This window comes from Genypterus blacodes, unplaced genomic scaffold (genome assembly GCF_046128005.1).
Source record: "Genypterus blacodes isolate CSIRO-AG114 ecotype Tasmania unplaced genomic scaffold, CSIRO-AGI_Gbla_v1 ptg000076l_1, whole genome shotgun sequence".
Lineage (NCBI taxonomy): Eukaryota > Metazoa > Chordata > Actinopteri > Ophidiiformes > Ophidiidae > Genypterus > Genypterus blacodes.
This window is the reverse complement of record NW_027466885.1, coordinates 155,177-167,296: the sequence shown is the minus strand read 5'-3', so window position 1 is coordinate 167,296 and position 12,120 is coordinate 155,177. Positions and strand designations below refer to the sequence as shown.

General features: G+C 42.6%; 1 protein-coding gene across 6 annotated transcripts in view; it reads left to right on the top strand.

Moving 5' to 3' along the window:
- Positions 1 to 3,315: 3,315 nt before the first annotated feature.
- The window catches only part of tpk1 (thiamin pyrophosphokinase 1), a 43,177-nt gene continuing 34,372 nt past the window's right edge, over positions 3,316 to 12,120 (top strand). Inside the window, exons 1-4 of one of the 6 annotated variants that reach the window (XM_076158249.1) lie at positions 3,316 to 3,377; positions 4,182 to 4,220; positions 5,190 to 5,274; positions 8,898 to 8,972. In XM_076158249.1, coding sequence (XP_076014364.1) covers positions 3,351 to 3,377; positions 4,182 to 4,220; positions 5,190 to 5,274; positions 8,898 to 8,972 — 226 coding nt within the window. In that variant the 5' untranslated portion in view covers positions 3,316 to 3,350. Of the gene's footprint in view, positions 3,378 to 3,680; positions 3,750 to 4,153; positions 4,221 to 5,189; positions 5,275 to 8,897; positions 8,973 to 12,120 lie in introns of those variants that run through there. The other 5 variants (XM_076158253.1, XM_076158250.1, XM_076158252.1 and 2 more) reach the window with 5 other exon arrangements.

The window sequence follows — 12,120 nt, the reverse complement described above, 5'->3', positions numbered from 1 at the left end:
GAGAGTAAGAGAGAGAGAGAGAGAGAGAGAGTGAATGTGTGTGTCACTTAGTGTCTTTTTGTTTTATTATCTGTCATAATAACAGGTGTATTCTGCCAGGTTCTGTGCGGCGGTAATAATGTGATGGTTTATCCGCTGATAGAGGAGATTGAATTGAACCGCCGGTAAACACGGTCGTTTCCAAAGGGGGGGGGGGGGGGGGGTGATACGACCTTGGAGTGGAAAATAAAATTACGGTTGTCCGCGCTGACGTTTCCCCGCGACAGATATTCCCGTATGCAAGTGGTAATTTGGGGAAGTGATGAGCAAGCACGATGCCTTCAGTGTGCCCTGGTTAAAAGCAATAAAGCCTGACAGGGAGAGAAACGTCTGACAGGGGCACAAACGGCTGCAGAGGAGCTGGCGGCCCAGTCACTTAACCTACGAATTTTCCAGTAGAAGTGTAATTAATAATACCGGGAAATGGTTCTGTTTTGGTTGCTGTTGTAAGACTTCTTTCCCTCCAGGCCAAATATGACTTTAGGCAGCAGCAAACATTTCATCACCCTGGAATGATGCAGCCTTCTTCGCGGGCCAGACACAAACCGAGCACATCGCCGGCTTTAGCAACCGGTATTCTTAACTTGTTCGCTCTATGAAGACACACGATCCGAACAGCGGCGTCTTAAGATAACAGGTAGTCTTTCACATCACATCGTCGTGTTACACACTTGGTTGAGCGCGTCTACGGGTAATGAGGTTTGTTGCGAGAGGCTGTGATTGTGACAAAGGCTAAATTTGCTAAATTGGTGCTGCAAATGTTTGAAAATAGACTTTGAAATGCAAACCAGAACATAGAAATCTGACTGATGCATCCACTTAATAGGCAAGAGTTAGTTTTGGTAATGTTCCGGTTTGTGCAGGCGCAAATTATCCTTCAACATACAACATTAACTCAGGAAAGCACAAAATGAAGTCGCAGCCGTTGTGACTAAAATCTTGACTTTAGCGATTCAATGTTTAGTTGCCAGTCAAGGTGAGAAACTGCGACGGCCCCGCTGCCCGATTTTGATTCAAATAATGAAAGTAATTGGCATCACTGGGCAGAAATGTAAACCTGGAGACCTACTGCAAAGCTCCACAAAAAGATTGTTTGAAATGTTTTGTAAGTGATTTCAATACGCTTCCACTTGAGACACAAAAAGACACAGAGAGAGAAATTCAGTTTTGCGCTCCTCGTCGGAAAATTCTTTCTGCCGGCTGTGGATAGTTTCATGCTGCTTTTTGTTCTAGCTCATATACTTTGTGTCAAAAGTCAATCCCGCTGATGAAAACATCCTCATCCTCATTAGTACAACGCCAACGAGCTTGTGTGATATTTCTTTAAACGGGCGCAATCACTGTCCTACTTTCTCTGGCTGACCTCTGACCCGCCTTCGCAAAGCCGAGCCAAAATATCACACCAGGGAACGTCAACGAGATAAACGGAGAGGGGAGACTGACGGGGGAGAGAAGAGGGAATGTTGCAGAAGAGTGAGAGCCGGCGGACGAGTAGGCGAAAATAGAAAAAGATGGAAATTGGAGACAGGGAAAGTGAGGGAGAAACAAAGAACCTGATCAAAGATTCGGATGGTGTGGCCCTGTACAAAATCCTTACCAATGAAGAATGCACTCAGCTCGGGGAATTTATTCATAGATGTATTTATAATGCATGCACACCAAATGAGTGGCTTCTCAAGCAGCCAAGCGTGTGTGTGTGTGTGTGTGTGTGTGCATCGTACATGCCTGAGCTTAGTGTGTATGTGTGCGACACGTGAAAGTTCCTCCTTTATGCAGCCTGACTGGGACAAACGATGAGTACTGATTGATGAGAGAACGTTTGTTTTAACGAGCCTCTGGAGTGGATTCACCTTGAGAGAGATTTGGCTTCTCTCTTTGCGCTCTTTCTACTCTCGTCTGAAGATGGCCGCGTACCATCAATCGGCAGCTATTGTGTGTGTGTGTGTGTGTGTGACCGTGGCTATTTGTTTGCCTGTGTGTGCGGTGTCTTTTTGTTGATACATGTGTGTGTGTCTGTTTGTGCTTGTGCATGTGTGTCTAGGACAGAGAGAGAGAGAGAGAGAGAGAGAGAGAGAGAGAGAGAGAGAGAGAGAGAGAGAGAGAGAGAGAGAGAGAGAGAGAGAGAGAGAGAGAGAGAGAGAGAGAGAGAGTGTGTTCAGGAACTGGCAGTATGAGTTATTGATTTTAATCAAAGCATTTCAAAACTGTACTCTGATCTCTCCTATTTTTGCCATCCATATGAATGAATGAATCCAATGAATGATCCATCAGTTTGCAAGATTGAATGGCAACAGTTGGTGCAGATGCAGGAGCTGCTTCGTGCCCATTTAATGTACATAAACAGATTTTTCAAAAATGATCCCTTTCCGTTAAAGAATACTGGATTGTTTACCATACATCCCACCCGATGGACCACAGAGTGCAGAGACAACAGGGAGGATATTGGAGCGTCTACTTTGCTGTAGTGTCCTTGAGCAAGCTGCTGAGGCAAAGTACTTTGGTTTCCCTGTGGGGAAGTAAATGAAGCATCTAATTGTCTAATTCTTAATGCACCACTAAACTAAATTAAAATTAAACAGAAAATGGTCCCCTTCAGAAACAAATAAATCAGATGAGGAGCCAAAGTACAATGCAGGTATAATGCACTAAGCTTCCTGCCATCAGCTGGTTGATTTGAGCTGAACTGTATAGAGTCAGATAGACCCAGTGGTACCTCAATGCTGTACATCAGGAAAAGTAGAGCTACCATTCCAAAACAGCAAAACTCATTTTACTAGTATCAAAAGTATGACTTATATAACGTATGTATTTAAAAGCAAAAGTTTCCTTCTCCCCGTTTCTCTAAAAATACAAAAAACGTAATTCCCAGTTAAGTTGTACCAGTTTAATCTAGTGACAAAACTCTTTTCTCTAAATATTGTGACTTCATCCCCAAATCTCTTTATCTTTTTCAACAGCAGTTCTAATATTCTTTCATGGTTTTGACAAAAGCAGTGGAGTAAATATATGTCACACTCTACAAGTAAAAAGCCTCCCTAAAGTTATTTAAATACTATAATGCAGTATTTTTACTTCATTAGTCTAAAGTTAAACCAGCACTGAAATATTTTTAACTAAATGACACTTTTGATCAAATTAAATCATTTCTCAAATAGCTACAGATCCCCTTATAGACCACACATCAACAATGCACCTAAACTCATTTCCAGTGTTGGTAGCTAGAGGGCGCTGTAGTATTTTGAAGCACTTTTTGTCCGAGTAGGAGGCTTCTCTGTGCGCTCTCGTTGGTTGTTTACAAAACCATCCGGGAAATGAGACTAGAGGCGACTTCTTATTCAGTAAGTTTATTTGAAGTTAATATAAAATAAAGCAACGAATGGAAGAAACCGAGGAGTCGCTTTATTAACAGTGAAATGCGGGTTTGATTTATGACTTGCTTATTTTTAACGCTGCTGTTTTACCGGGGAAAAAACGGTTAGCCGGGTAGCTCGTGCGAATTGTGTGGTCGGCGGTGTGGCGTTTCGTCGCTGTGTAATGTCGCACTCACCCGCCTCTGCTTCTCAGTGAAGGTGGCAAAGTGGAGCCGGTAATTCATTTCTGGTCAAACGATAACAGCCGTGCCAAAGTCCACGGTCGGTGTCGTTAGCGCGTTAGCGGAGAGCTACAACAGGGTCAGTGGTTCCATCAGCGACAGGGACTCACGTGTCTAGGTGGGTGGGTGGGTGTGCGCGTGCGTATTTAATTACTTTCTGTGATTGAGTTAAAAAACGTGACTTTTTGTGTTGGCTCTAAAATAAATCAAAATAAATCAAAAGAATAAAGAGATTTGACATTTCTCTTCACATTCATTCATTTAAATTCAGGTAAAAAAAAAAAATTAGTTTTATTTTCTTGATTTTTGTTCTCTGTATCTGTGTTGGACTGTTTTAGACTTCCTGTTTAGCTGATATGTGAAATTGGCTTCTACTCTAAACTTTACTCTCTGAAACAAGGTGTGTCCAAGAGACTAACAAACCCTGCCGTGCCGGCTGGACTGTTGTGTAGTTGTGTGTCTAGTGCAGATTGATCATTTATAAGTTCAGCTGAGGTTTACTTTCTTCCAACCCCCATCTAGATGATCAACTCTCGTGTTTCTTCACCAGGCTCCGCTTTGGGAAAACTCCAGTAAAGCTCAAAAGTTGGTGAGTCTGTACTCAATTTGTTTGCTTTATGATCATTTATAGCAATACGATTGGAAGTAGTTCACTGCACTTTTGTTTTTCATTTGTCTGTGACTGAAATTGCCAGACAATGAAAGTCAAACTTACTCATTGATGAAACAATAAGCAGGTTGTTTGTATAGGAAATGATCGTTAAAACATTAGGAAAGAATGGATCACTTTTGATTCGATATTTGTTGTTACTATTGGTCCACATAAACACTTGTCAATAAATTTAACAACCATGTCAGGTTGCAATCGGATGTGCTTTTAGTGAAATGGGCAAAATCAATCAGAATGTAGATGCATAACAGAAGATTTTGAGTTTAAAGGTGAATAACGATCGTCTTTAAATGTCATCTCATCTCAGTGTGTAGACCTGTTTGTGTTCAGAGTGTGTTGCTGGAGTGTACTGAATAGAATTTGGTTGAACGTAGAAGAGCTCAGGATGAAAACACCTTTAGTTAGGATGTGTACTTTATGTTTTAATGATCAAATGAATGTGTTATAGTCATATTATTCATTAACTGTCCTGCATTCTGGCATCCTGCTTTTTTGCAGAGTTGCAGAGACTTTATAATGCACTGAATGAATGCATGATGGTTTTCTGCATCATTAAAAAATATTTCTCGCTTTAGGTATCCGTTTCCTCTTCAGTTACACAAATAGCATGATGCATGAGGATCGTCCTTGAGTGCCTTATGCATTGCAGATTTGCCTGGTGGTGATGCTGTCATTACTGTGGGAAATGCACAGTGTCGTATAAATAACGTACCGCAAGTTACAGTGTGTATCCAGCCTACGGAAAGCTTGTGGTAAACTGGGATGAAAGACCCAAGTTAGAGAATGGAAAGGCAAGAAGAAAACGAGTAAAGAGAAGAAAGGAAGGCAAAGGAGACAAGAAGCGAGATGGGTAGTGACAGTATCTCTCATTCTTGTTGTCTGTTCCAGGTGAGTAGGCTGGTTGAAGACAGGTTCCCGCAGATCCTGGTCATGGATGAAGAGTTGACGCCTTTGGACTGCCTGTTACCCTCAGGTACGTTGCAGACACGCATTCCGTTGACACGCGCGCACAGTCAATCAAAGTTCCTTGTCCACACACATACACACATACACAAATGCACACAAGATAACCGTACACACAAACATGGACAAAGTCTGTCACAGATACAGACTGTCAGACAAGGAGCAAAGCGCATCTGAATGTGAGCGACCAACACACACACACGTCCCTGTCATACTTGTCTTCCTCCCTCTGCTTCTCCCACTCACTTTGACATACATAAACAGTCTTTGGGGAATTAACACTCGCAGATAAATCACTGGCAGTTTCATGGCAACAGTATGTGTGTCCTCTTTTGGGTTGTGTATATAATGAATCTGTACTGAAAAAGATGTAATATTAACATTTTATTATTTTATTATTAACATTTTGCGCAATTGAAAAATCTGAATTGAGTCTTTTTGAATAAAAAGGTTTACAACAAACAGTGTAATACCATCTTAATCCCCGAGGTGTGTTGACACGGCTGTGAAATGTGTTTGTAGCAAGTCTGTTTCCAGCAAAGAAGAGAATTGATTAGGAAATTCTGTTTTTTTGAAAAAGGAGATTAACAATCTCCCAAGATCCCCAAATGGTCGACTCTGATTGGCCTATAGACCTGAGATTCCACACAGGATGAAGGACGATGGCTGCCTTTAGCTACTCGTCTTGAGGTCATGGCACAGGTGAGCTCCCTGATGGTGCACGCGTGTGTGTGTGCGAGAGTGTGAAGGAAGGTAAGCCGACATGAGACGTGCGCCTGAGGGAAGGTTTTACCCATGTAGCCTTTTCAGTCTCTCGCGCCCGTCTTGTTTCACAGCTATATTTATCATTCTAACATGACTTTGTTGTGTTTATCTGCTTTTCCTGCAATACGAACGAGGCTGTTGTTATTATCATATACAACATTAGAACCATTTGCAGATGCACTTGTTGAAACTATAGGGTAATATCAATCAATATCAATATTCATTCTAGTAGTCTTAGTTTGTCCACGGGATTTATCCAAGCATGACATCTGTTTGGTTTGAATATCCAATATAAAGAAATTGATAGTAATTAATTGATGACATTTGGTCCTTTTATTAAAACTTTTTTGATTAAGACATGAATGAAATAATTCAAACAGCGGATGTTATTTAATTGCTAATTTAAATTTTCCCTGATGTGAGCATTCATTATTTCACATCTCCACGGATCAATGGGTCAATCAGAAAACACACCCCTGACCCTTCAATGATCTTTTACCTTTGTTGGGCTGCATATCGGTTGGTTGAAGCTGTTTCCAACCCCCGTTGGCACAAGCATAGTGGGGTGGGTTTAATGTTTACTTCCCCCTCAGTACCCACCGCTGCCATATTGACACTGAGCCAGTAAGTGGACTTACAAACAGTGTTCTTGAGAGGGGTTTGTTTAGAACTAGTGTATCGATTGAAAAAGGGAAACTTGGAGGAGTATAGTCGGCACGGTTTACCATTCAAATATTGGACCGTATTTGTAATTTGCGTTTGCACATTAGTAAATCCTTCCCTTGTGGGCGGCATTCACATTTTCTCCTCCGCTTCACTCAGCGCTCCAAGCCATCTTTCCTCACCTACATGCTGTAATGTTAACAGCAAGACAGGAGAGATGGGCAGCGAGGGCAAGCAATGTGGGGTGTGATTGGCAGCACCAAGACTCTGTGCTGACTGAAAGGCTACAAGCACTGCCTGTTCTCTGTACTTCATAGTTTTTTTTTTATCGAATTTGAATTTTATCTCCCAGCATGAGCTGTGATAAAAAACAGGAGACAATCTTTTGTTTGCTATTGAAGATTGACAATGTCGAATTGCTGTGATAATCGTATACAGTCTGTTTCTGTGTACTCTTACACATTGCGTATGATTTGTGCACTGTGAGGAATACATGCGGCGTTGGCCTTTATGTGTGGCCCGAAAATCAATAACACTCAAAGGTCAATATCAGTCTGGAGGCTCACTTTTGATAGGGAGCCATCAGGATTTTTAAACCAATTATCATTACAAATGTTGACTCAGATGTATTAGCTAAGCAGTAAAGGCCTCACTCTGCAGGGGGCTCACTGTTCAAATCCAAGATGTATGCTAAAGAATTGAAAAGAGAGAGCAAATAATCCTCCAACGGTTACTGAAGGGAACATCTCCAAACAGACACGCACCCTCCCGATGATGTAATTGTGACGATAAAACTGTCACTTGTGTGCTATGAAAGAGCCGTTTGTAAGTTCCAGACTCAGAGACTTTCAAACATATTTTTCTCAACTACATAACATTTACTTCTGTGACGTTCGTTTCTTTGTTTGTTTCATCTCTTTGTGAAAAAAAGGCTTTCCTGGATGTCTGCGTTTTAAAATCCACGGTGTGCACAGATAGTCATTTAACATGTAAATAATTTAATTCTAAATTTGTATTCCTTTATAATCTGTGTTTGTGTGTGTTTGTATTTGTGCTGCCCCAAGGTGACATTCCCTTCAGCAGAGTTTATGAAAGGCCGTGCACCTCACTGTGTGTATGTGCACATTTAAGGGTTGTCTAAAAAGTCACGGCTGGTTGAGTTTGTCTTTTGTTCTCTCTACACCTCCAGCCAATTAAGAGACAAGACTGACAAATCTACTCCTCCTTCACTTTCTCTCTGTCTCTCCTCTTCCCCTTCCTCCTCCTCTTGCCACACTCTTGCTCGGGCTGCCTTTGTTATTTTCAAATGACCTTACAGTGAAGTGAACTTTTTTTTTTAACAACATTAAGCCTTCTGAAGCGATAAAGTCAAAACCCTAGAGGACGAGCTGTTGCCCTGTGGTTAGTCAAGTCAGAAGTGGGAAGATTTCCCAAAAAGCAGCAGTTTCAGTTGAGAAATTCGCAGTAAGATGGTTTCATTGACCTCGTTTGCTTCCATTACAGGACTGGAAAGATGCATTTCACATCAACACAGTTTGCAAGAGAGATGAGAGGTACATCTGCATCGTAGTAGTCAGAGAGCTTGGCCTGCACTTGCCTATGTCACGTTCAGGTCTTGCCACAGAAGGGAACAGTTGTTAAAGCATACCACTAATCATTCATGAGCGCAGACATGAGACAGAAAGATAAATGAGCGAGCTGTGAAATGGCATCTTTTCAAAGACGAGAGGGGGAAGAGAGGTTGTGCTTCAGTCTTTGGTCCATTAAGGCTTTCTGGCTGCTCTGTTTTGCATTGACAATGAACGCAGGCTCCCAATTTTTCATCTCCTGCAGATAGAAAAATTACCATTCCGAAGTATTAGTCACCGGATCTGCATTAGCAGCAGGGCAAAAAAAAAGAAGCTGGAAGTGAGATGGATGGGGGCGGAGGGGGAAGTGAAACAGATTTATGAAACGATGCACCCCGAGACAGAGACTTCTACAATGAACCATGGAGGTACAATGAGAGGAAACGAGAAGCGCGGGCCGTGAAAGCCAGTGGGGGCTTCAGTGTGTCAAACTATTAAAATGAGCCATGATGATACGTGAGACTGCGGCTGCACAGTATCATCAAGCGTAAGAGTGGGTTTTGTTTTACAGCAAGTGGTTAGTCACGTATGATTCCTAACGTTCCCCACTTTCTGTCCTTTTTCTCTTTCTCCCCAGGCACTCAGAGGATTTGTCTGATCATTCTGAACCAGCCTCTGGATAAGGACTACCTGCATATCCTCTGGAGAAAAGGTAGATATAAGATCACCGGCGCAGATCAAACAAGCCCTCTTTGTATCACCCAGATCCGTGTATTCCCCTGTTGTTGTCGCTGAACCGTGCTCTCTACCTTGTGTACTCTGCGCTGTACAAATACTTAATTGGTGTCATGTCATTGAAGATGACCCTGCCTGCACTCTGCGCCCGTGTCCTGTGAGATGTATTTTAATGAAGTGGCGGCGTCGTTGCTTTCTGCCCCCCCCCCCGGAGTTTTGTTGTTGTAAAATTGGAGATCTTTTTTGTTCGCATCACTTACATTTGACCCTGCCAAGAATGTTGTAAAATCATAAATTCCATATATAATAGTCATACAGGAAAGAATTCAGTCTATTTAAAGCTGTCGAACGTTTCAAAACCTTTCATAATAGGGACATTGAGTCAAAACTTGTCAAGAAGAAGTCAACATAAATGCCGCTACAGCTTCAATGGACCGAGTGTTGATACACACTGTGCACTTCATTACATTACATTACATTACGATCATTTGGCAGACGCTTTTATCCAAAGCGAATTACATTACATTACCACCCTTCGCAGAGGGGGGAGCAATTGAGGGTTCGGTGCCTTGCTCAGGGGCACCCCGGCAGGGGCTCGAACCAGCGACCCTCCGCTTCCCAAGCAGGAGCACTACCCACTGAGCCACTGCCTCCCACTTCATGTTTGATTATGAATACATACACAAAGACCGCTTCATAGAAAGTGTGAATTTCACTCTACAAGCTCACTTTCAACACTGACTTTAAGAGGTTGTCCACATTTGTTAGTGCACTAACAGCCTTTATTCTACAAGAGAAAACTTCCCGTTGGTCCAGATGGCGAGGAAGTACAGTAAAGTCAAAGGATATCGATACAGGCTTCTCGAGAAAGCACATTTGTCCACTTAGTATGTGTCTTCCTCTAAAGATTTTCTCATTGATGCACCCTTGCTTAATCGTGTGAAGATGGTGAAGAACACATTCTGGTCTTCAATGAGCTGGAGGGGGAAAGTTCAACTCGCAGAGGAGGGTTACATTTATTCTTAAACAGGAGCTGCACCGGACAGAATTACCATTTTGCTCCACTTTGGATGATAATTGTTGAAAAAGGAAAGAGTCTAGTTCATTTAAATTACCCCGCCAAGATTTTTCACACCACTAATTCCTGGCCACAGGCCTGCTGTCTAAGCTTCAGGCTATTGGCACTTTATACTAAACCAACTGAACCATGGAAGTCCCCAATATTCCAATGACTGAGGTCTGTGACCCACTTGAGAGAGTAAAAATGGAACTGATCTCCCCACTGCCTCTGTGTATACTCTAAGGCCCTATCTCAGGGTAAAATAGATATTTCGGATACATCTTGAGTTGACCTAAACTACTTTATCCTAACTGCATTGAATTTGCTGCACTGGGTGAGCACACCAGTACTTAAAGTTTAAAGTTTAAAGAGGACAGGTGGTAAGTATGTTCACACTTCCACAATACACACGCTGTCACAGTGCAGCATCAACTCAACATTAGTATGGGTATTATTATCATGGTGGAATGCAAATTACACAGATGATGACTAGTGTCACCAGAGAGAAAGAGGGAGAGAGAACAGGTAGATGAAAATTATTTAAATTAAGATTTTGAGGCAGACGGGCATTGTGCCTAATTCCAAAATAAGTATGCTGATCTTGTTGGCTTAATGGAATGCATGAATCTGCTGCTTCGAATGGTTGATCCAGGGCTGGAGAGAGGGGAGGAACACACAAAGGTCATCCTCCGCCTGAAGCTGCCGACGGTATTTGTTCTTAATAACAGTCGAGTGGAAAATCCAGCCTTGCACAGAGAAGTAGATGTGAATGACAGGAGTGTGTTCAGCGCTCGGCTTCTGGGCTCTAAGAAATTCACTCTACCAAAACAGAGAAGTTGCGGTTAGAAGATTGCTCTGCTGGAGGACATCCAGAGTGGAAAAACATCCCATTCAGCCACGCTGTGTTCTTCTCTCCCATGTCCATGTTGCTGCCTTTGCCAGCTTGACCTTACAGATGGCACTCAGTGAGGATCTCCTGCCTTTGCATCGCGCAGCACAACTCTATGAGGGCTCAGAAGCCTTCTAGTTCACTTTTCTAAGCTCCGTCGCTATACTGTCCTTGGAAAAACACTTCTGCTTCCATCTGAAAATATCTATCTACCATGAAAATATCTATATACCTTGAAAATATCCTCGAATATTGCAACTGTTACGTTCAATGCCACAAATACACTTCTGCTCTTTGACACGACTGGAGCCAATCTATATATTATTAACTATAGTAACCAACCTCCTACACAATCACGATCTGTGTGCACCCATGCCTCTCACTTCCATTAAGGGAGACTTTTACTAACTGCCCCCCCAACCTGCAATAGGAGGAACGGTGAATACAACTTCTCTGTGTCATATGGCAGATCAGGCCAACTGTCCACTTTTAGTTAAGACCAAACTCCGGTGCTACAAGCAATACAATGACGAGATGTCAGAAATTGGAGGGATTTCTTGATCAGTTTTGTTCTTGGCAGCTGTGCGCAGCAACTTAGAATAAGTGTTAACAGAGTGATGTTGGTGTGTGAATGGCAGATCTCAGATCTTTCGCAGTTTGATGGTAAACACGCTTGTAGCGAGCTCATCGTTCCTCATTTGATATGCCATCTATTTTTAATGTTGTTTATGGGATAAGCAGATGTCAGGAGGCAAGACGTGCGTGAATAACTGCATGTCACTCTCCAGATGGTTGTTCATTTAGAAGCAGCTTTGCCAGGTTCACACACACACACGCGCACACACACACACACACACACACACACACACACACACACACACACACACACACACACACACACACACACACACACACACACACACACACACACACACACACACACACACACACACACTACTGTCAGGTCCTCTGATGTGCTGCCCTGGGCCCCCTTTTCACCTCTGGGAGAGGCAGAGCAGCAGGGAACAGGAGGAGATGGAGGATGGAAGAGAGCAATGTTGATCAAAGAAGAAGCATTTTCAGGAGCCTGCTGTTGTGAACCTCGATCCCCCGCTCACTTATAACTTTACTTATTTATACACACATGTACTGATGATGCTCCATTGATTATGTTGA